Source organism: Gopherus evgoodei, chromosome 3 (assembly GCF_007399415.2).
Source record: "Gopherus evgoodei ecotype Sinaloan lineage chromosome 3, rGopEvg1_v1.p, whole genome shotgun sequence".
Taxonomy (NCBI): Eukaryota; Metazoa; Chordata; order Testudines; family Testudinidae; genus Gopherus; species Gopherus evgoodei.
This window is the reverse complement of record NC_044324.1, coordinates 56,977,887-57,002,729: the sequence shown is the minus strand read 5'-3', so window position 1 is coordinate 57,002,729 and position 24,843 is coordinate 56,977,887. Positions and strand designations below refer to the sequence as shown.

Genomic DNA, 24,843 nt, shown 5'->3' with positions numbered 1-24,843 from the left:
TTTTTAATATTTCATAGGATGTCTTCAGTAAAATATAAAATGATGTAAAGTGCTTAGGATTATTAGCAGATATGCCAAACCTGTGAAAAAATGCAGAAATGTGGCTGTTTTTGGCTTAATTGGCTTGCTAGTTGCTTGTTGGCTAGCTTTTGGCTTGTACTTTTGTTGCTTGCTTGGCTTGTAGCTTATTGCTTCTTTTTTTTGATAAGCTCCCGGCAAGGAGGGGGCAACGGGGAGAGAGTCACGGGTGCACAGCGGGCCCATCACAGTCCCAGACTGCATGTCGGGGGGATCTAGTCACATAGAATGTTGGGGTCCTTAGGGATTGGGTTGTTTCAGCCTTTATTTTTGGGATTGGGTTGTTCTGACTTTTGTTTAGCTTTATTTTTGGCTTATTGTGAAAGTTGGGGTGTTCATTTACCTTGTGAAAGTTGGCAACTGTGGTTATTAGGGAGCTAGACTAGGGGTCTGGGAAGCTGACTGGGAGAGCTTACGTGGTCCTGGTAGTGACATGCAACAGGCCGAATTAGAAGTACTTCTTGAGAGTTGCATATGCATTCAGTCAGTTTCAGTGACTTAACTGGTATTCAGAGTTTGTAGGCATCCAGACAGGTGTTCTATGTGTTTTTGTGAACATTGACAGGGTCACTGGGCCAAGCCCTGAAAACAGAGATGTTCTCAGAGCATAAGAACTTGACAAGTCTTAAACCAGTTTCCATTATATGCAATACTTTACATTTCTGCTTAGATTTATTATATAGCTGTACATTTAGTGGCTATTTTATCAGAGCTATTCTCACAGCTATACACTCATAGAGTAGGGGGAGGGGAAGAGAAAATATATTTTTTTCAACTGAAAACCCAAAGGAGATTATAAGATTATATTTTGCTCAAGTTAACCTCTGTTTTGCAACATTTAACTGATATTTTTCTCAGCAGATTGACTCTTTCAACTTTTGTTTCTCGTTTAGCTATCTGCTATTTTAAAGTCTCTGCTAAAGTCCAATACCTTGTGCATAATACTTCCGACCTGAGCAAGCTGTTTGACATATTGTAATAAAAATTAAAACTATTTGTGTGAGAACTTCAGTACCTTGTTTAAATATTGCGCCCAATAAAAGAACTTTCCAATCATCATTGCAATAATGAAATTAAGGACTATTTATATCTGAACTGTCAGTGATAATTTCCTACCAACTGCTTGAAAAAAGCCCCACGAATAAAAATCTGCACCACAATGCACCCCTCTGTTCTTTAATCTTACTACTTGTGCCATTGAGTAAGAAGTAGAAGAATATTCAAGGTTTTAAGTTTGCAACACATTTCACTAATTAAATCGCTCATGGAATTTGCTTTGCCGTTTGTTTTGAATTTGCAGTTCTGGTTAATAGTTTCAAAGGTTGCTGCGCATTTTTCAAGTTTATCTTATTTGCATTTACCAAATGAAACAGGAAGTTAAAATGTAGATGAGACTTTTCCATTGCCCATAAGTGCTATGTCATCTCTGGAAGGCCATCAGCATTGGAATTTAATGCTGAGGCAATGATGTTTGTTTAAGAGGATTGGTGTCCAGAAATAAGCCACAGTGTCTAATCAGACACAGGGCCTGCCTGGGCAAAGTGCCATGACATTTATTGCATGTGCATTTCTCATAAGCAAAATGGCTACTTACTGAGGAGGATGGAAGTGAAGTCTGGAAGAAATTAGGCTGCAAACTGGAGTTCCTGATTTCCTGAGAAGGATTTAAGTGTATGTAAATATACTGAAATAAATGAGTCTGGGTGGATGTAATTTACTGTGAGCCAAATGGGGAATGTCTGTGGATGTGTAAGGGCTGAAAAGGAAGAACAAAGTTTAGACCCTGCCAAAGCTCCCTTGAGTCCTGCTAAACATTCCCCTGGACGAAAATATTTCAGAAGGAAAACGAGAAAGAAATCAACTGAGGAGGGAATAGAATCAGAACAGATTAAAAACAATGAAGAAAAAATCCAGAATGAAACACGGATTTCAAAAGAGACAGAGATTCTTTCCTGGGGGATGGCACTGGGTGATTCCTTTACGTGGAAGATGCCAGTGGACAGTAATGTTCTGCCTGTGAGTACAGACGTTTCAGTTGATCTTGTTAAAGAAAAAGCTTTGCCGAGTGAAGCAAGGAGTGATTCTTTCAATGGGGACAGTTCTTCTGTTGTAAACCAGAGATTCACAAAGTCTGATGAAACAGACACATGGTTAAATGAACAAAACAAGAGGACTTTACAAAAAGGCTGTGCACAAAAGAGGAAATATTTGCGTGATGACAACACAAGAGAACTAATATTCCAGAAGAAAGTTGGTGATTTTTATTTTGCAAAAACAGCTAGCTTGAACTCTGTTAAACACAGTAAACAGTGTGAAGAAATTGGGTTAAATGAGGTTTCTTTCAGAGTTAACGGAGATGTCACTGAAAAGAAAAACTTTGAAAAGTCGCACCAGTTTCTGTCTGAAACCAACATTGATCCACAGTTTGAACAAAAAGGATCTCATTCTTCTGATGCTGGCTTTCCTCAAATGCTAAAGGAAGTAGCATTTTATAGCATTCCACCAGACAGGAGCAAGGTAAATACCTTCTAGCATTAGAACATTAAAAATTTAACTCAGTGGAAAATACTTCAACAATGTCTTTATTTAGTTGCTAAGAAATCTTCCTATCCTCTCTATGTAGCCCTGTTATTACACACTGTCACCCTGCATACAATCATAGTACAGTACACAGTACTTGATCTTTTATCTATTCACTTAAATAATATTCTAGTTTTGTACTAGTTTTCTGTCTGTGGCCTAATTTCAAATGTTTCCCAAAATTGATTTTTGAGAGAGGAATGAAGTAGCTTTTAATATCCATACTAAGTTTTCTTTTCAATTCTTGGGAAACAGTAAGCTTATGTATTACATCAAGGATTGTAGCAGATGGAATGGAGAGTTTATAATTGATTTCATTTACTGTCTATTGAAAGCCTTATATGTATTACGTTAAATAGAAAATGTGAATGCAGATTGTATTAACATTGCACTTTCATCTGAGATTCTCAAGATGCTTTACAAACATGAAATAAACTTTACCGTATCCTTCGGAGACCAGAAAATATTATTATACTCATTTTACAGATGCAGAAACTGAGGTACAGACTTAGTCAAAGGGAGTCCAAGGCAAAGCTGAATTTAGAATCTAGGGCTCCAGATTTCTGGTCTCTGCTTGAACCACGTGACCTTCTGCCCCACCCTTATTCAACAAGTTGAAACGTATGGGCCAATTGGCAGGATCTGAGTGCAGGGTCACAGTTAGCTCATTGCTGCTGAAGGTTTGAGGGGTTTTTCTAGCTGATATAACTGGATGTGTTCATGGACTGCAAAATGAGTCTGATTCCCATTTGTGAGAGGGAGTGAATAGGGTCTTTGAAGGTGTGGGAGTGGGGGCAGGGAGCTGTTAGTGAATGGGGAAAACAGGAATATCTTTGGATCTCTTTCCACAAAGAACTAAATATGAGCCTATAGTTTGTGTAACTTACCTTTGTTAGGAGTGCCACTACATTACTCAGGATTTTAACAAAATGCCATTATCTATTTAGCAACGATATGGGATTCAGTCTTTGTTCACACAAGCACGATGTACTGCTTTAACTATACTGTTATAGTTAAAGTGGTAAAAGTTCCCTGGTGTGATCTCAATTATGGTGGTATAACTTACTCCTGTATGCATGGGGAATAAACTATATTAATATAAAGCATTGTTACATGGGTATAATGGTCAAAAATCACACTACTCACATATATAGTTTTATACCAGTACAAAATCTGTGTGCAGAGCAGACCTAATATATGATCTCTACAGAGCAGATGGGTTGGTGAAGGAGATTGTTTATGTTCAGATGTCTTGGGGGACTCTGTTGCAAAACAATTTGTAACCACACCTGGCTTTTACCTGAAAGCAGGTCCAGACAGGGGCACAACCTTCTTCCAACATGCATTCTAAAGTCACTCCCATTTCCCTCTGATTACCCCTTATCACTAAGGAGGTGCTTGGACAAAGGGAACAGGTGTCTTTAATACAGATGTTAATATAAAATAGTCTATTAGTGGAAATTAGACAAATAGATTAGAATCAGAAATTAAATATATTTCAGTATGCAACACAAGAATTGTTCATTGCGCAAATCCACCAGCTCTATACTATCGCCTCTAGCAGATTTTACGTGCGTACTATTAGTGTTCTTAGTGTGCAACTCCCATCTGAACTCATTCTTCATAGTATCTAGTGGGTCTCAATGACAGGCTACAGACTGCAATGCATGTGTGTGTATGTGTGTGCTGTTTATGCCAGCAGGAGAAAAAAAACTCTTGGCCCCCTTAAGGCGCACCCCATCCTCCTTTTGGGCATTCAGCCCCCTTGTGGTCTTGAGGAGCAGAGAAGTGGGACTCTAGGCTGACTGGTGGAACACAAGGGTGTACTAAAACAAATTGACATCTGCACACTTCATAGGAGGTTATAAACCCTTCCCCAAGCCCTGAGGGCCATACTGCACTGGGAGAATAGCTCCCCTCTTCCCTCTCGGTATTAGAGTAGGACTGGGTCTTTTGAGCCTGTCATGGTATAATTCCCCACTCTGAACCTTAGCTTCCAAGAGATGGGGTACCAGCATGAATTCCTCTAATCTTAATTACCATCTTAGAACCTGTAGCGCTGCCACCAACCAGGAATTCCAGTGCCTGGTACACTCTGGTCCCCCCAAGACCTTGCCCGGGGAACCCTAAGACCCAGACCCTCTGGATCTTACCACAAGGAAAGTAAACCCTTTCCCCCACCGTTGCCTCTCCCAGGCTTCCCCTCCCTGGGTATCCTGGAAGATCACTGTGATTCAAACTCCTTGAATCCTAAACAGAGAGGAAAATGCATCTTCCCCCCACCTTCTCTCTCCCCCTCCCAGACTCTCCCTGAGAGAGAAAGTAATCCTAACACAGAGAGAAATTAATCTTTCTCTCCCCCTTCGCTCCTTTCTCCCCACCAATTCCCTGGTGGATCCAGACCCAGTCCCCTGGGGTCTCACCAGAATAAAAAAAACAATCAGGTTCTTAAACAAGAAAAGCTTTTAATTAAAGAAAGAAAAAACAGTAAAAATTCTCTTTGTAAATTTAAAATGGAATAGATACAGGGTCTTTTAGCTATAGACACTGGGAATACCCTCCCAGCCTAAGTATACAAGTACAAATTAAAATCCTTTCAGCAAAATACAAATTTGAACTCCTTCCAGCCAAATACACATTTTAAAATAAAGAAAACAAGCATAAGCCTAACTCACTTTATCTACCTAGTACTTACTATTCTGGACATATAAGAGACTGTATCAGAGAGATTGGAGAGAAACCTGGTTGCACGTCTGGTCCCTCTGAGCCCCCAGAGGGAACAACAACCAAAAACTAACAGCACACACAAAAACTTCCCTCCCTCAAGATTTGAAAGTATCCTGTCCCCTGATTGGTCCTCTGGTCAGGTGACAGCAAGGCTCACTGATCTTGTTAACCCTTTCCAGGCAAAAGAGATATGAAGTACTTCTGTTTTATTAAGCCTTATTTATCTGTTTATGACAGAGCCTTGCTGTGAGCATTATGCTAGGCAAGGAAGGAATTTTATCTCCCTTCCAGTTTGGCCTGGATAGTGTGGGGTTCCACCTTCTTCTCAGCAGCCCAAGGACCAGGTAGGTTAGTTAGGTTGCAAAATTCATTTTTGTTGCAACTTGCCAAGTGCAGGTAATCATTTGATAGGGTTTCCGGTTCCCTGATAAACTAGATTTGGAAGTGGGTTAGGAGACGGCATTTCCTAAAGCAGGTGCGGAATGGGGTTGGGACTTGTAATAACTGATACGGCAAAGAGACAGGCCCTTCTTCCCTACTCCATTAACCTTCGGAAAAGGGAGGGCAGGAGTCTCTGCAAGAGTGTTGGAACGAGATTAATTAATTGTGTAGGGGACTGAAGTCAACCTTGGTGGTGTGAATTACAAAGGAAGGATCAATTGCATTGGACAGGTTATTGCCAGATAGCTCCCAGATGTGTTACTTAATAAAGTTGCAGCCTAGTTAAAGCACATTCCTGGTGTAAAGGATAATGCGGCTCTTTGCCCTGATGCAGAGGGACTTAAGTCAATGCTGATTATATTAAGCTCCCTTGCATTGCAGCCAAGATCCAGCATCTTACCCTCTACAGGATTAGAACCTTTAGTTTGAATCCTGACTTCTAGGACACTAATCTGCCTTTTCCTACATATGTATATGGAACAATATCGGTCTTGTATTTAAAGCACAAGATTAAGAATGATAGATTTGGGTTCCATTTTCAGCTCTGCCACAGACTTCGTAGGTGACTTGGTCAAGTCACATATCGTCTTTGTGCCTCAGTTTAACTATCTGAAAAATGGGAGATAATACTTATTGAACTGGAACAGTTAATCATTAATATTTATAGAGCACTTTGTTATGAAAGTATTGTTATATAAATAATTTTGATTAATTTTATTTCAGTCATGAATCTTTATGCAAATATCATATGTTGGGCTGTATCTGATATAAAAAATATCCAGCACAAGATAATAATACATTCATATTGTGTGACATGCTATCAGAACAATATACCACAGTAGAAGAAGTTGACAGGTATAATGATGACATTTCTCACCAGATCCAAGTTACTTTTAAAAAGAAACCTCAAAACTTCTTTTCCTCACATTTAGAAAGTTCAGCATGGGATCCATGACAGTATACAAGCTGATACCTCTGTAGAATTATTTGTCACCATAAGAGATAAGTTCTTCTTGGCCCAAAACTTCACATGGTTTTTTATTCATTCTGTTCTTTTTCATCATGTATAGCACTATGGACATGTGTGCATCTAGTAGAGAGTAAGCTAGAATTCAAAACAAATCATTCCATTTGGCCAATTTAATTTGACTAGAAACAATTTCTTTGAGATTTTCAGGTAGCTGAAAAAGTAAAAAAGAAAAAATCACCCTCCCCCCCCACCTGATTTCACGTTGACCTGAAATGATTTTTTTCTTCAGTTTTTCAGTTCATCTACTAAACCAGAAAATTTAGTTATATGCAGAGCTCTAGTTTGTACAGTGCCTAGTACAATGAGACCTTGACCTAATTTGCAATACAAATAAATAATTATTATTATTTTTCAGAACAGAAAGGCTATCAAGACAGAGGTAATATGTACCTTGAATACTTTTATTTATAATATGTGTTGCTATTAAATAAAATTTAGAGTTTACAGTAGCAACCAAGGCATCTGACAGAACAAATAGTTCTGGGATAGTAGTAATGCTTTTATTGCATAGGTCATACACCATTGCAAATAGCTCTGAGATAACAAAATACCTTTCAAGTGTTTCCACTATCACGCCAACTCCTGTTATCTACTTTTACAGTATTGCAGTTTAAGTGATGAAAAAGTGCCGGTATTTTTCCTCCAGAATCAGGTGTAAAGCACAGAGTGCAGGGTTCATTGATTAAACTTGTTGACATGAGCTCTCCAGCTTACTAATAACCTGACATTGCTCAACAGAGATCATTTGTGAAAACTCCTGAGTGCCAGCTGGTAACCTTGGGGTCACTCTCGAAGTCACACCCATGTTTGATTTTTGTGCATGTATCCATGCTTGCCTAAGCACAAGTCATCACCATTCACATAAGTGTTCATTTTTTCTTTCTAAATCACATGTCCAGTCTGCTCTTTAACTTGCTTTGAAAATACCTGTGCAGAAAAAAAATCACTGCCTTCTCTCAGCACTGAGTAATGCTCTGGTTCTGAGAGAATTTGAAAATGTCCCATTGACCCCTGTATATCTGTCTTCTCTCTTGTTTTTTGGTTTCCTCTTCTTCAGTCCTCCAGTTTCAGGGTATAAACACTTCACATTATATCAGGGTTCACACTTTCCTCTGTACGTGTCGGCAAAAGGATACCGTATTATATGTACCATCCGTGTACTTGGCCATTTAAAGTCATTTTCATCTTCACTTCTTCCTTGTTTAATCTTCCATAAAAAGAATAAAGAAAATGTATTCCCAGTCCTTCATTGCTACTCTTGGGCCCATGTGTTCTGTAATCCTCCTTTTGGAGTTGGTGTTGAACCATTGAAGCCAGCGGGAGTTTTGCAGTTGACTTCAGTGAGAGCTAGCCCAGGCTCTTTGACCTATGTACAGCTTGTGTTTTACCGTGAAATGCAGAGGGAGGAACTTACAGGCAGGATCAGCTGCAGCAGTAAGGGTGAGTCAGTTCTCTCAAAATGGTAGAATCAAGAAATGGGCAGCGCATCATTAGGTGCCCCAAGAAGCCATCATCAGTGGGAGGCCAGGAATATTCATAGCATGAGCCATAGCACTTTATCTCTGTCTCCCCCTCTCTGTGCTCCTGCCTTTAAAATCTATTTAAGCTTGCATTAATCCAGGATTTGCTTCCCAGTCCTGATTGCCGAAAACTTTGTCATTGGATTGGTACTATAAACATTAAGAACTTCTCCTTTAATAGTTTATACCAATAGCACTTTTGTGAGATATAAAAAATGTCTGGTGTGCATACAGCATTTACTGTTGAAAGCATAATTCTTCTTTGAGTACTTGTTCATGTTAATTCCAATCAGATGTGCGCATGCTGTGGGCATGACAGCCAGAAGATTTTTCCCCTAGCAGCATCCATAGGGTCAGCCTGGGAGCCCCCTGGAATCACACCTTCATGGTGCCCAATATAGGGCCCTGCCGACCCCCCGCCCTCAGTTCCTTCTTATCGCCAGTGACAGCTAGCTGGAACTTCCCTCACTCTTGCTTCTGCAAGCGCCTTTAGCAGTGTCCTGTGGTATTTTGTATATAGTTAGTCGTTTTTGTCTTAAGTTAATAGTAGTAGTAGGCTAAGTTTTCATTGTGGGGGTCCCCCCCCCATTTCTCGCCCACCACCGGGGCATGCCTCGGTTGCTGGGGTTCAAACCGTGTGGAGTCTGTGGAAAGTTGATGGCAAAAAGGGATCAGCACGCTTTTTGTTTGAAATGCCCTGGCGAGAGTTACCGAAAGGACAAGTGCTGCTTTTGTAGAGGGTTTCAGCCAAAGACCCTTAAGGATCATGAGCAGACACTCAGGCTTATCCTCATGGCTTATCCTCAGCCCTCTCCCCTCAATCTGACCCTGGGTTGGTGGAGCCTGTGCCGACCACCTCCTCCTCCGTGCACAGTGCACCAGCCCTGATGGGGCGCAAGTCTGCTCCTAGAAAGGAGACTTTGAGCTCCCGGCACCAGCACAGCTCTGAATGTAAGACTTCTGGTAGGCGCCTATCTGTATTCCCTGGAATAAAGAAGAAAAAGAGGCAGGAGAGAGGGTGCTCTTCCCTTACTAAACCTAAGGAGATAGCGACATCCCATCCAGTCTACTTCGGGCCTGGCAGCTCCAAAGGGCTTGTCAACTCCTGCCCTGCAAGAAGTCCAGTCGAGTCCGGCCCACTACTGTTCTCTGGGCCCTCATGGCTGGGACATTCAACTCCCCTCCACTCCGGAGACGTTTGAGGCAATGCAGGACCTTATTCGCCTGACGGCTCCGCCTTCTCCCAGGAGGGATGAGGCACCAGTGTCAACCAGGCTGCCTATTCCATATAGGGGCAAGCCGACAATGATGTCACGCTGCTCCCCATATCCAACGCGCCACTCCCTGGCACCGGCTGCCCATGTGAGGGGAACCACATCAGGAAGCCCTCATGCTGTGTGCATCGTACCTCCCTGGAGTACAGAACGAGTTGACGGATCATCTCACCAGGTCGTTCCATGGCCACGAGTGGTCCCTTCGCCCAGGCATCATGAACTCAATCTTCCATCAGTGGGGCTTTCCCCAGATAGACCTGGTTCGCCACACGACAGGAAGTGTCAGCAGTTTTGCTTCTTCCTGAATCACAGCCTAGGCTGCATCGTGGGCGCGTTCCTCCTCCCATGGGGAGTCCGTCTCCTATACATGTTCCCACCCATCCCTCTCATTCACAAGGTGCTCCTCAAGATTAGGAGGGAACGAGCTTTGATGATATTGATAGCTCCAGCCTGACCTCACCAGCACTGGTACACATCACTCCTGGAAATGTCTGTGGAAGCTCCAGTCACCTTGCTGCTCTTCCAGGATTTAATAACGCAGGATCGTGGTCATCTCCAACATCCCAACCTTAAGTTGCTCCACCTCACAACGTAGATGCTCCATGGCTGAACCTAGTGGAGCTTTCTTGTTCTGATCAAGTCAGACAAGTACTCCTTGGCAGCAGGGAACCCTCCATGAGAGCTACCTACCTTGACAAGTGGAAGAGATTTTCAGTCTGGTCGGCGTAGCACCATTTGTCTCCGACGCGGTTAGTGTCCTCGGTGCTACTAATACTGGACTACCTTCTCCACCTCAAGCAGAAGGGACTGTCTGTCATTAGTAAGAGTTGAGGGATGCTCAGTCTTTGCCAACCTGTTGGTCAGCTGTTTCCTTAAAGGTCTCAACAGGCTATACCTGCAGGTCTGGCAGCCTGTCCCAGCTTGGGACCTCAATTTGGTCCTATCCAGACTTAAGGGGCCACCATTTGAGACTTTGGTAACATGCTCCCTGCTCTCTCTTACAAGGTGACATTTCTGGTACAATAACCTCAGCTAGGAAGGTGTCTGAGCTCAGGGCCCTAACATTAGAGCCCCCTTACACTGTATTCCGTAAGGACAAGGTTCAGCTCAGCCCTCACCTGGCTTTTCTGCTGAAGGTTCTTTCCCAATTTCACATCAACCAGGACTCCCTATATTCTACCCTAAGCTGCAGTCGAGTGGTAGGGAGCAAAGGTTTCACCCATTGGATGTCCACAGAGCATTAGCCTGCTACCTCGAGAGAACAAAATGGTTTCGAAACTGCTGACCGGAGCTGCCAGGGTCCCTTTTCAACCAGGTGTTCTGGTTGAAAACTCGCCACCTGGTCACCCCAGCCTCAAGGCCTAAAGTGCGGAAGCTGCCACCCCAGGAGTTGGGTTGATATCAGAGGGTCGGAGGACCAAGGCCCAGCAACTTCACTGGGTCCCAGCCCTAACAGCAGCAGATGGTTCCACCACTGGGTTAGCAGGGAATCCAGCCTGGATTATGGCAGCAACGCAGCTGGACTATAGTCAACTGTCCCTGAGCTACTTACAACCCTCCCCTTGGGGTATATCTGGATCCCAGAGTTGTCCTCCATCTTATCAGGATACACTGCCCATGGCAGTCTCAGCAGTTTATCAACGTCTGCGGTGTCGGACAACTCTGGTAAGTCTGGCGAGTCCTCAGCACAGCAGAGGTTCTCTTCAGGTTCCCGCTCCAGCAGCAGGCAGGGAGCATCTGTCTCTCCTGGTGGCTCCAGTCCAGCCAAGCTTCAGGGCCCACCTTTTGTATTTTCTATCTTGCCCCTCCACTTCCAGTGGGGCAGGCGTGGCCTTCCTGGCTCTGCCAACCAGGAGGTAGTCTGTTGTTTTTCTCTGTCAATACTGAAGGGAGGCCATGCCCCCTCACTCCAGACCCATTCAGTCATGTTCCTTCTGCTGAGACTGCCAACCAGGGTGGGGGTTAGTACCAGAACAGTTTTTGTGATGAGGACATCTGGCCTTTGGGAAGTGGATGGAGACTGCCAAATACCTTTCTCATCCTTCCAGAATCTGGACAACACTGGAAGCATGAGTGTCAAACAATCTCAATTTAAAATAAGATTTTTTTTCTCTTTGGTTTTGTGTCCATGGCTACACATGCCATTTCTATGTGTCACAGATTTAAACATGACATTCTGAGATTGCCCTGAAAACCACTCCCTTGTGGTCAGGGGAATCTAATGTGCTGCACTTTCACTCTGTGCTGTTCCAAATCTATGTAACTGTTGCAATTCAGTTAACCATGGAGTGGGCCAAAGGTCTGAGTTTGTATGTAAAAATGATCAGAGAAAAATTATGTCAACATACTCCTTTTTTAAAGAAGTCATGTAAAGAATAGAAGAGAACTAAGTTCATGTGGACAGAGACACAGAAATTGTTTAAAGTGAGAGGAAAAAGTTGACATCACCTCTTTAATAAACTCTCCCCAGTTAAGTGGCAGATGGTTGATTTGATTTGTACTGTGATCTGGTTGTTGTGTAATGAATAGAAGCTGAGGCTGCTGAAAAAAAGATTTAGCAGGCTTGCATAAAAGAAAAGGAACTTGTATTTCAGACAGTACTTTTCCATACACTTTTAAAATAAAGGAAATGAACAGAGGTATTTTAAATTAGCCTTTTGTCATGTAGGCTTCTTCGTTTTCTTCTATATGATATGTCTCTCTATATAGGCACTATATTTCCACCTCTCTTCTAATTTCACACTGTCATATGACATCTTGAATTAAATAGAAACTCTACTCAGCATATCTTTTTCTATTCTGCATTTTAAACAAATACCATAGAGCATTTCCCTTCCTGTCTTTTCTGTGGCCTTCCATTAAGGTGTATCTACACAGCAGGATTCTTTTGGCAGCATGAAGTGTACATACATGCATAGCCCCCTTAGCATGGGTATAAATAGCAGTACAGATGGTGAGGCACAGATTAAGCCAGTAGACTAAAGGCACATCTGGAGTGCATACCCTACACGTTCTCTACTGGCCCAAGCTGTGCCTCCTGGCTACACTGCTATTTTTAGCAGGGTATAGTGTCCCACTGCTGGAGCCTTTCCCCTCCACGGGAGAAGGCTCTGGTAGCGGGGGGGTAGTGGAGAAAGACTGTCAGCTCTCTGCTGCTGGAGCCTTCCCTCTCCCTACAGAGAGCTTTGGAAGTGAGGGTTGGGGGCAGCGAAGAAGTCCCTGCTGCCTCCTCCAGCCAGAGCAAAGGCTCAGCCTTTCCCAGTTGCCTTTCCCACTGCCAGAGTCTTTCCTTACTGTAGTGAAAGGCTCTGGTAGCCGGGGGCAGCTGAAGCCTTTCCCCCCTTTCACTTAGTCTGCTTACGCCTAGCACTGGCTTTGCACAGAAGTACTATTTGCTTTCTAGTACTGGTACCTGTATCTGACACTTACATAAAGTAAAACAGTATCATTGTGATGATCTTTTATATTAATCTGACCAGCTGGCTGCACAGTGCAATTTGGTGAATACTTTGATTAGAGAATAATCTAAATTAAGTTTTTACTGACACTAAATCAACCTATAATTTAATGTTTAAATCAATACTTGTAAATTCACATCTTGCACTTAAAGAGTTCGTAAAACAAAAAATCAAACAATACATTGTGGGAGCCACTCTTCACTAGCTTCATTATTAATTTCACATTCTGATTAAGTGCCCCTGCCCCTCCCATCAGACTACCTCCAAGTGCTTGATACATCCATTGTTATGTGTTAATTTAGTAATGTTTGTGGGAAAGCCACATACTTGTTTCTACCACCACTGTTGTTCCAGTGAAAGAAGAAAATTTCAGTTTGCAGCAGGTTCCATAAATGTCCTCCTGGCAGAGGCTATCCAGGACACATCCTTGAATTTAGAAGGAACCAATGTCATCATCTAGTCTCTGATTCCATTAATGCAACTCTCTGGGTTGCACTTGAATAGATGTATTTGAATTAGGGCTTATCTACACTTGAAGTACCACAGTGGCACAGTTACAGCACTGCAGCTGTGCTGCAGTAGCTCTTCAGTGTAGATACTACCTATGCCAGCAGGAGGGGTAGGTACTCCACCTCGCCAAGCTGCGGTAGCTATGTTGACAGAAGAATTCTTCCATCGATCTAGCACTGTCTACACTGTGGTTAGGTCGTCTTAGCTTATGTTGCTCAAGGGTGTAGATTTTTCATGCCCCTAGCCACGTAGCTGGGTCAACATAACTTCTTAGTGTAGACCAGGCGTTTGTGCATCTCCATGGCTAAAACTTTTCCTTCTCCTCCCCTCTTCCTTTCCCAGCTGATTCTGCCATTTGGCTCTCCAACGTAGTGTTGTGTGTGTGGCTTCTGCTTCTACTCTCCTCTTAGGGTGGACTTTCCCACAACCTTGCCCTGAAGGCCATTGGTGAAAATGAATAGAGCTCATTTGGTGTAACATCCAAATCCACTGCATTTAGGTTCTTTTACAGTGACTACAACAATGGTATCTGACCACCAGAATATATTGTTTTTTTCATATGCTTGGAATATTCTTAATAATAACAAGATGTTATTATATTAGCAAGATTAACATAAAATCAAATTTCAGAAGTGACAAAAGCTGGACAAAAAGTTCAGACATGACAAATAAAGTATATGGTATATCCTATATATAGGATCCTCTCTGATCCATCTTGCAGTTTTGCTATACACATGTTCCATATGCAGACTGGGGAGATGTCTCTTGGGTGCTGTGCATCACTAGCTACTTTTCCTTGTGGGAGAAAAGTAATTAATTATTTTCATGACCTTCTTGTGTGTTTATGCACTGATCATTTTCTTTGCATAGGGTTTAGGCTCCATTAGAGACTAATTAAACCAATTTTTAAAATTTCAGTATGAAAGGATTTTTGTAGTACAAAATATTTTTTTTAAATGTAAAATTCACAGGTTTTGGGGTTTTTTTGTATGGTTTTGGTGCTGCATGTCCAAAGCCATCCTTAAACTAATTATTTTCAGATAATACAAAAACAAATCTTCCAGATTTGGGGCAAAATTCTCTGATCCACTCTTTCTGATAGACATACTACTGTGTACTATGCATATTTATATTCCATATTGCACACATATTCCGCATACAGAACAGTTAGTTACTATGTATCAGTGTACAATGTAAAAGTGGAATGTATGCAGTTTGGATTCAGAGTAAGGATAACAGATCCTAAGTGATTATGAGAGTAGATAATTTTACACTTTGAACCTTACTGTTAGGTTTCAATCTGACTGAATTGTTTTCTTGAAGTGATATATAGCACTGGAGATTAGAGCCTACTGTAATGTAATCTCTGTTTATAACAGTATTAATTATTGTTCATGTTACCTATATAATGTTAAAATTAATATTGTTTTGGGATACTTTGTCTTGTGTAACAATTTCTAATAAAAGTTCAAAACAAGGATATTATATTATCAAAAGAAATTCAGATGCTGATGATTTAGTAGTTTAGAAGACTGTAAGTCTAATAATTGTATATTTCATAGTGAAGAGAGCAAAGATACATAACAATTTTAACTGAAATAAAAGTGTGATATACATTTTGTACCCTTCTCCTGACCCAAAGATGCAGAGTAGAAAAATCCTTGATAATGAATGGTTGAGAGTGAAATTATTACAGAAAAAACAATCTTTTTTTAGTCCTTAATAACTGGATTTATATTTATATTCATTGTATTTTAGATCTCTGACATCCATGTTACTGGACAGTCAGAGGATATGTCTGCTAAAGAGAGGCTACTCCTGTGGACACAGCAGACAACTGAGGGTTATGCTGGAATTCGTTGTGAAAATTTCACTACCTGCTGGCGAGATGGAAAATTATTTAATGCCATCATTCATAAATACAGGTAATTGCACAGTTTATTTTGTTTTCATCTTTACACACATGGAAATATTTATTTGGACATTTTAATATACATGAAGAGGCCATCCAGCAGAAAATAGGCTCTGTGGCTTTTGTCTTGCGGTAATACTACAGATGTGGAGACTAACTATGAGTTCTCTTGGGAAATCCCTTCCTTCTGTAGCCAAGAGACACATCTTTCTCAGAGCAGTCGTAATTCCAACCAGCCTACCCGAAAATATTTTATGAGACCCCACCAGATATACTCAAGAGAATGCCTATATAGCCCGTAATGCATTGGTTCTCAACCTTCATCATCCCAGGGACCCCTTTTGCCATATAAGAATCCTCCTGAGGCCGCCATTTCCCATCTAGCCAGGTTTCCCCTCCGTTTAGCAATGTGGAAAGGGTCGGGTGGTGTGAAACATTCACATCTGTTCATAACTTCCTTGGTCATAAGACTCCCAAGCTGAGGGTTTGTCTACACTTACCAGGGAATCGATGCATGCCGATTGATGCATCGGTGGTCGATTTAGCGGGTCTAGTGAAGACCCACTAACCGGAATGCAGATCCCTCTCCCATTGACTCCTGTACTCCACCTGAATGAGAAGCATAATGGGAGTCGACTGGAGAGCGTCTCCTGTCAACGTGGTGTAGTGTGAACTCCGCGGTAAGTAGGTCTAAGTACATCGACTTCAGCTACATAATTTATGTAGCTGAAGTTGTGTAACTTAGATCAATTTCCTCCCGTAGTGCAGACAAGACCTAAGACACATAATCTGATTTTGTACTGACTAGACATCACTCATCCAGGAAAGAATTTTAAAGGGGCTATGGACAGAGTTATTTTCTGAGTGTTACTTCCATTCCAAAAGATAGTCAGAAGGAACTGCATAAATCATGCATGTCTCTCTATTTCTTTTAGTAACACTGGAAAGGTAGAGGGAAATAACCAGCAAAAAGCTGAACTGAATGACTTTGAGAGCAAATGAATCAGGCAGGATAGAGTGGTAAGGAGAACATGCATGGCCCAAGCATGTATGAGAAAAGAACAAAAAAATCTCAGAGATATTGGAAGACCCAAGAAGTGGAAGAGGAATGAAATAGGACTGAAAGGGAGGAGTTTAAAGAAACAGAACAGCAATTTTTTTAAATGGACATATGCAGTTTTATTGTATTGTCCCTTTCCAGCTGTTTTCCCTTTATGTTATGCTCTTCCTATATTCATACATACTGTGTCTACCCGTATACATTCCCTTCCCAGGGGTGTTTATGGCACTAATTTTGTTGCTAAGAGGGTTGTTACACTTGTGGGACCTATTCCTGCTGCCACTGAAGCCAATGGGATTTTTGCCATTGACTTCAATGAGCTCCACACATCTTTCACTCTGTATTTTAAAGCATTAAAATAAATATCCTATAATGTCATTCTGTGTTGTTATTCACAGGAGAGGAAAGTTTTTCCCAAATATATAATGGACCTTCTAAATACACAATTTTAGGGAAGTCTGTTGAAACTCAGTAACAGAGTGGCTGCCAGCCGAAAAGTAGGCATTGCAGAGAGGCCAAGCAGTGATTTCTGAGACATTGCAGTCCAGGTCGACTAGGGTGCAGCACACAGCTGCAGCAGGAGTAGGGCCGAGACCAAATTGTGATTCACATCCCTTCCGCCCCTGTGCTCCATGGGAAAAGCGAGCTATGTCAGCCTTTTTCCTGGAACAGCTTACTTGCATTTTTTCCAGGCGCTGGCTCAGGTTTACTATCAGGAATGATGCGGCAGAACAACCAGGCCCAGGTATGATGCTCCTCAAGGGTACCCACGGTTGTGAGACATCTCACCATCATCTGCCCTTCATATGCATCAGTCTTGTCTCTGCCTTCTGTGGATCAGCTCTAAATTTATAATCAAAGAAATAGAGATTCAAGTAACGATGAGTAAAATTATTAGAAACAAACGATTACATATAAAACAAAATCATAACAGGCTTTCTAGAGACTAAGCTTTATTACCGAGTTACTCTCTTTTCTAAAGAAGTCTTTCTCCCCAAAGTTCTTTTCTGCATTTGCAACCAAGCCTGGTTGAGACCCCTTTTTCATGAAGCAAAACTGCTGTCTGTTTACTCCCTCTGTGAAGGGCACCAGAGTGTCTTCTTTGCCTCCTAAATATAGTGGAACAAATCATTGATGTAAATCTCCAGATAGTCTTAGGGAAAATTGAAGGTCAAAAATTGTCTTCTTACTTTCCAAAGTGGTGTGCTGAGTCTTCATTTATTCACCCTTATTTAAGGTTTTGCATACCAGTAATAAATTTTAATGTTTTTAGAAGGTCTCTTTCTATAAGTCTACAATATATAACTAACTTATTGTTGTATATAAAGTTGTTGTAAACCAGGTTTTTAAAGTGTATAAGAAGCTTCATTTAAAATTAAATTAAAATGCAGAGCCCCCTGGACCGATGACCAGCACTTGAGCAGTGAGAGTGCCACTTAAAATCAGCTCGCGTGCCGCCTTTGGCATGTGTGCCATAGGTTGCCTACCCCTGCTTTAGAGATATAGCTAACTTTTTATCAGAATTAATAAAGAATTAGTATTATTAGAATTAGGGCTCGTATGAGTATACGGAGCCACCTATGTGGATGCTGTTGCAGGATTTGGGCCTTGTTTTTGTAAGTATTATTCTATGATTTTTGTAAAAACAGAAAGACATAGCAAATATCACCCCAATTAGACCATTGATTAGTTTAACATTGAATTTGCAGTGTTTATTAGCTGTGCATGCTTTTTTAAATATAGCTCCTTTGTAGTTATTTTTTATTTGAACCTTCCCAAATTTACAGGAATGTGTAATCTGGTACTTTTGTAAAATTCACTACTTATTTCCCATGAAGATCTGGGATATTTCAGTGTCTTGTACAGTTTTATAATTAGACTTTTTGTTTTTAAGTTTTTGATTGAAGATATGTGTTATTTGCTTGCGTATATTGTCTATAAAAGGGTGGGATTATATTTGTTCCAGTTCAAGATGTGTTCTGTCACACAAGGGCTGTAGAGTAAATTATGGATTTACAGTATGGCTAATAAATGTATATATCTAAAATCAAAGCTGAATTTCAGTTACAAAAGTAACACTGAATGGTAAAAATTTAAAGAACTATCCAGAGGAACTGTCTGTACATAATCATAATTTTATTGAAGATTTATACTGCATTAGCACCTGGAAACTTCTGTTACCATTGTGGCCCCTTTGTACAAGGTGCTGTACAAATACATACGAAGACACAGACACAATCCCTAACCCAGAGGTGGGCAAACTTTTTGGCATGCAGGGCCATGAATGTAGGGCTGGGGCAGGCGGTTGGGGTGCGGGGTGTGAGGGGGGTGCTGTGTGCAGGAATGGGCTCAGGACAAGGGGTTGGGGTGCAAGAGTGGTGTGGGGTGCAGGAGGGGGCTCAGGGCAGGGGGTTGGGGTGCAGGAGGGGTGCATCAGGTGGTTCAGGGCAGCGGATTGGGGTGCAGGGTGCAGGAGGGATTTGAGGTGCAGACTCCGGCCCTGTGCCGCTTACCTGGAGTAGCTCTGGGGTGGCGACAGCACACAGTGGGGCTAAGGCAGGCTCCCTGGCTCCACACCACGCCACGCTGCTCCTGGAAGCGGCCAACCACGTCTCTGCGGCCCATAGTTTGCCCACCCCAGCCTTAACCAGAAAATCTTACAGTCTAAGAACAAAAGTGACATGAAGAGTAGCGAAAGAAGGGCACAATCAAATATGTACAATTGTCATGTATATACACAAAAACGTGACACTCACCCTGAGGTGCTGAGGATCAGTTTAAAGCCCCATAAATCACTTAGGGTGAAATTCTTCTTTATGCAGGTAGCGAGTGCCAGACCTATGTACCATGTAAGCCATGTTTTTCAAGGTTTATGTGAGATTGAAGTGATTCATGGGGCTTGTACTAACCTCCAGCTCAAGGATGAATTTCACCCATCATATTAAATGAAAAGACACTGATCAGGAAAAGAGTCTGGTTAAATATAAATTAATCAGCTCACTGTCTGGGAAAAGTAAACAGAACCCTGGGATGTAGAAACAAGGAAATAGACCGTGAAGGAAAGAAGATCTTTGTGGTGCTACACAAAGGGTTTATGAGACTACACCTGGCCCATTGTGCACAATTCTTGGCATGACATTACAGGAAAGATCTTGAAGGATTGGAAATGCTACAGAAGGGGGAAAAAGAATGAGAATGAGCTGTAGGGGTTCCATCTGTAAGGAGGAGTTACTAAAAATAGGTTTATATACAATTAGGAAAGAAAAGTTAGGGTCTGATCAAAGGCCATGGAAGAGAATGGAAAGATATTAATAGACTTAGCAAGGTTCATAAATAGGGCCTATAATATTTTGGTGGGCATAGGGAAAGTGGCTATTACAAAATAAAAGGAACTGAAGCCAACAAAGGACCATACGCAGAAAGTATTTAGGAAAAACTTCTTTGCACTGAGTAGTTCACGTGGGGAACAGAGTAAAACAAGATGCAGCTGTGAACGTCTTCAGAAAGGAAGTAGGAATAAGGCATTACAAAGAACAAATGCTAGATAGAGAGGGTGGGATCAGTTTACATGTGTCATATGACTTGTTTTGAAATATTTCTGTATATTCTTTCAAAACCAGTTCACTGATGTTTTTAAAGTGTGATAAAGCATTTAACAGGCTGAATCTTCTGTGCTAAATTCAAGCTTTGTTCTATAGCAAACATTTTCAACTCTATAAAGCGGAGGTTTGCCAGGCAAGTGTTGTTACAAGCTAAGCTACAGGACAACAGTGCACACGGCACCACAGTAATGTTAAAACATGTTGCAAGTGATCAGGCACTGACATGAATACGTTCCTTGAAGGTACAAAGAGTGATGCCAAAATTTGCAATAACATGCTGAGCAGCTTGAGGGGATGATTTGAAATGAAACTAACTATTACATAGTGTCAAGCCTCAAAATGCTTGGGGGTTAAGTTTAAAATAAAGAGAGAGATTATTTGTATTTTCTAGTTTCTGCTTGCCATTTTCTAACTTACAATTTATTGTTACCTTCTCTTTAACAAAAAGAAAACCTCAAATTTTTAGTTCATTTTGTATGCTCAGACTTTTCTTGTTTTTAATAATTACCCTTCGTAGCTCAGATGGAATTAAAGGCCTGACAATTAATATTTTGCAGTTTGGGAAAAGAAAACGTTTTAAGAAAGATTTAAAAAAATATTTAAGTGGGCAAACATTCTTACTTTTAATGTATTACCTGACTAAATATGGTATAACTCAGCATTTAAGCTATTTTGTTTAAACTTAGATTTCTGTATTAAGAAATGTAAAGTAGCTGCAGCTTTAACATGGCTTTCACAGTTGCCTGCATTAACGTTTTCTGGCTAGTAGTAATGAGCATAGTCGTAGTAGCTGTGGCTGGCCTGCATCAGCTTGTGTTGGGCCTGTGATCCAATCTGATTTCACAAGGTAAACATGGTTAGGCCTGGTTAGTACTTGATGGGAAACTTGCAGGAAGTCATGTTGGTTAATTTAGAAGGTAGCACGCTTCTCAAAATCAGCATTGAAGTAATACATCCATATAATGTTCTGCAGCACAGTATTGCTGGGGGATGACAGTTCCCTTTTGTAACAACTTTCAGGGTTTCCGAATCTGTTCTCGTTCTGCACTGAACAACAGCAAAATGTTTCAAACATTTTCGAAAAATGGAATTATGTCAAAATGTCCATTTTTGGATTTAAAAGGGCAGCTTGTTGGTTTGGGTCTCTCTCTCTCTCTTTGGTCAGAAGCAACCAGAGATCCATAGACCTCAGAAACTTTCTTGTTGAAAATTTCACTGAAATTGCTACATCTCTGTGAAATGTCTCAGCTTTGACAAAACATCATATTCAGATGAAAATCCAATTAGTCAAAAATATTCCAACCAGATTTACTGCTGAGAATGCATATTGTCTTTTGAATGAGCTTTCATTAAGGACTCCATACCATTTTTTCACAAGAGTAGGAATCTTAAATCTAGTGGTTTGGCCAAATGCTAACAGGAGTAATTATGTATAACTAAATACTCAATGGAATTACCGCTGGACAGTATTTAACATTCCTTGTCCTAAACGCCCACCTTCCTAGCTGGGGTTGGGCATTAGTGGTGCTGGGCAGCAAGAGACACTGCTATGGTGGCTTCCAGCTCACGCATCTCTCCTATGAAGTGTCTACTCCCTCCCTTTCCTCCCATCATCTTCTTCCCCTGATTGGTTGGGTTCTGGCTATTCCTGTATGCAATGAGGGATGGTAGTCTGTATTGGGTGGCCAAACTTACTGACCCTCTGAGCTGCATACAACAATCTTCAGAATTTCGAGAACTGGGGCATGTCTCTCGGGGCTTGAGGCTTCAGTCCCTTGGGAGGTGCCTGCCGGGGCTTCAGCCCTGCAGGGAGGGGGGTCTCTGGGCTTCAGCCCCGCTCCTGCTGAAGCCCCGAGCCCCAGCAGGTGCCTCCCTTGGGGCTGAAGCCCTGAGGCACCCCTCCCCATTGGGCAGAAGCCAGAAGGGAGGTGGGAGGGAGGGGCAGGTGGAGTCACGTGCCTTCCCCAACGATTTTTGCAAGGGTTTGCTGACCCTCCTCGATCACATGGTGTCGCTGGAGCCGCAAGCTGGGAGTTGCAGCCATGGGAGAGACAGCGTCAAACACCTGGGAGCTGCAGGGAGGGGCCACTGAGGATAAGGGGGGAATGATTCAAGCTGATGGGGGGGCGAACCTTTAAATTGTGCCTCCCCCCCCGTACCAGTTGTCTCGAGCAGAAGCCCCAAGCTCCACTACCCCGCCACAGGGCAGTAGCCCTGAGCTCCCCCTCCCATTCTGGTAGGTAGAGAATGGGGGAGGGGAGGGGCTGTACAAGCCACACTTTAATTGTAAACGAGCTGCATGTGGCTTATGAGCTGTGGTTTGGCAACTCCTGGTCTAGATGCTGGTTCTGTAGATAGGGGGATGGGCCTTTGGCCGCACCTCTGCAGTGCCATTGGCTGTTTTTTGGGGGGGTGGCTCCCTCTGGGGGTGGGTGCATAAGGAACCTGTCCGTGGTCAGCCTCAGTTCGGTCCCTATTTTGTTCCTCTGCCTTCTTTCAGTAGGTTTGTTCAGTCTCCTGAAATGCCAGGGGCTTGGCCAACCAGCCTTCTGGGGATCAGGAAGGGATTTTTCCCACATGATAATGTTAGCAAACAACTTTGTGGGTTTCTTCACCTTCATCTTGATATTCAAACAATCTGAGAAGGGGATGCACTGTTTATTGTTATAACTTGTGGCAAATTTCCAGTGCAGTTTGCAGGTTAATGGGGAAAATTATAGGCCTTTCCCTCAGAGATGCCTATTTAGGTATTGGTCCTAGGCATAGGCTTGGTATAATGAGGATGACAATCTTTGTCTTCCACAGTATGAGGCTCCATTCATCTTAACATTTAGCTCACGCAAGGATGGGGGCAGGGACCTAGCTAGGCAGTTCAGGTCCCTTAGCTGGCAGGATAAGACCACTCAGTTCTGGTTTCTGTTAAATCTGTGGCCAGCTCGAAATCCACACTGGAACTCCCCTGCTAGGTAGTGGTTGAGGTGCTGTTACACCAAGTAAAACTTGATGGCTAAGTTGATATGTTGCAACTTCCATGTTTAACGAATACTGCAGTGTCTGGGTCTAACTGTTATAGTTATTCACTCTTAAATGTTTGGGTTGCTAACAAAGGTGGAACTCTCGACTTCACATTGGTTTTTGAAATGCTGTGCTGGTAAATGTAAAGAAATGCAGAATGGAAAGTTTAATCTGAACAGGTCATATGTATTGTTGGGCTCTAAATTAATTGAAACCAGTTTGGAAAAAGACCCAAGTGCCCTTGTGTTTAGCACAATGAAAGCATCACTTCCATGCCCACTGGTAGTCTTAACAGTAAACAAAGTGTGAGAATATCTAAAGAATAGGACAGGAAATATTTCTGAAAATACTGTATGGGCATTATGTGAATGGATGGTGCATCATCACCTGCCATACTGTGATCTGACCACTCCATCTCAGAAACTATACCAAGAAACAGAGGACATCCAAAGATGAACAAAGGAAATGTGTAGAAGCATGAGAAGACTTCCATATGAGGAGAGACTGAAAAGATTAGGACTGCTTAGTTTAAGGAGGAGATGAATAAGAGAGTATGTGATAGAGGTACATGAAATAATGAGTGGCATTGATCTTTGTAGGAAGGCTTCTTTTTACAATACAAAGGAAGACAATAACTGATAAAAGGAAAAACTTTTACAATGAACCTGTGGAATATACTGGTTCAAGGTCTCATTGAGGCCAAGAGTTTAGTAGGATTCAGAAAAGAATGAGAGTTTATATGGACAAAGATAACATCCACAGCTATGTTATGTACCAAGAACAAAGGCCATGGGCTATGAACCCTCCTGCTCTATGGCATAACCCAACCACTCACTGCTTAAGGTTAGGAAGAAGCTTCCTATGTGGGCAGGTCATTCCATAATTGTCCATTACGAGATTTGCTGCACCTTCTGCTATGATCTCAGTACTACTCCATTTCAGAGACACATTACTGGACTAGATGCTTCACTCATTTGATGTGTTATGACAGTTTCTGTGTTCCTATATCTTGTGACTCAGAGTTAAGAATATTATTGTAATGTGTAAGACTGAATGTTCATTCAGCATTGCCTGTAAGTCTATGGATAGTATTTTCCCTTAGCACCCATCATTGTAATACCTAAGTACAAACCAAAACTTATTTATAGATTCCAAGGCCAGAAGGGATCACTGTGATCATCCAGTTTGATGTCCTATATAACACGGGCCGCAGAATTTCCCAAAAATTATTCCTAGAGTTTTAGAGAAACACCCAATCTTAATTTAAAAGTTGTCAGTGATGAAGAATTCACCACAACCCTTGGTAAATTGTTCCAGTGGTTAATTATTCTCACTGTTAAAAATGTACACCTTTTTTCCAGTCTGAATTCGTCTAACTTCAGCTTCCAGCCATTGGATTATATGCTGCCACTGTAAAATACTAGAGTATTTATTTTTACTTGGACTAGTACTTGCAAAGTTTCTAGGACTAGTCTCTCTTGATTTGGTTAAAATATAAGGTTTAAAGATACTTTGTACATTCTTTCTGATTTTAAACCTACAGTAAAGATTTTAAAATAATGATTTCCCAAGTCACATATTACGGAGATTTATTCGTTTAATGAGGTGCACTCCATCCCTGTCCCCAGACTCTGTC

At 41.8% G+C, this 24,843-nt stretch overlaps 1 protein-coding gene across 1 annotated transcript in view; it reads left to right on the top strand.

The window, feature by feature from the left end:
* Positions 1 to 24,843, top strand: part of DST (dystonin) — a 550,812-nt gene that overhangs the window by 294,404 nt on the left and 231,565 nt on the right. Inside the window, 1 exon segment of the mRNA XM_030558316.1 lies at positions 15,377 to 15,543. Coding sequence (XP_030414176.1) covers positions 15,377 to 15,543 — 167 coding nt within the window.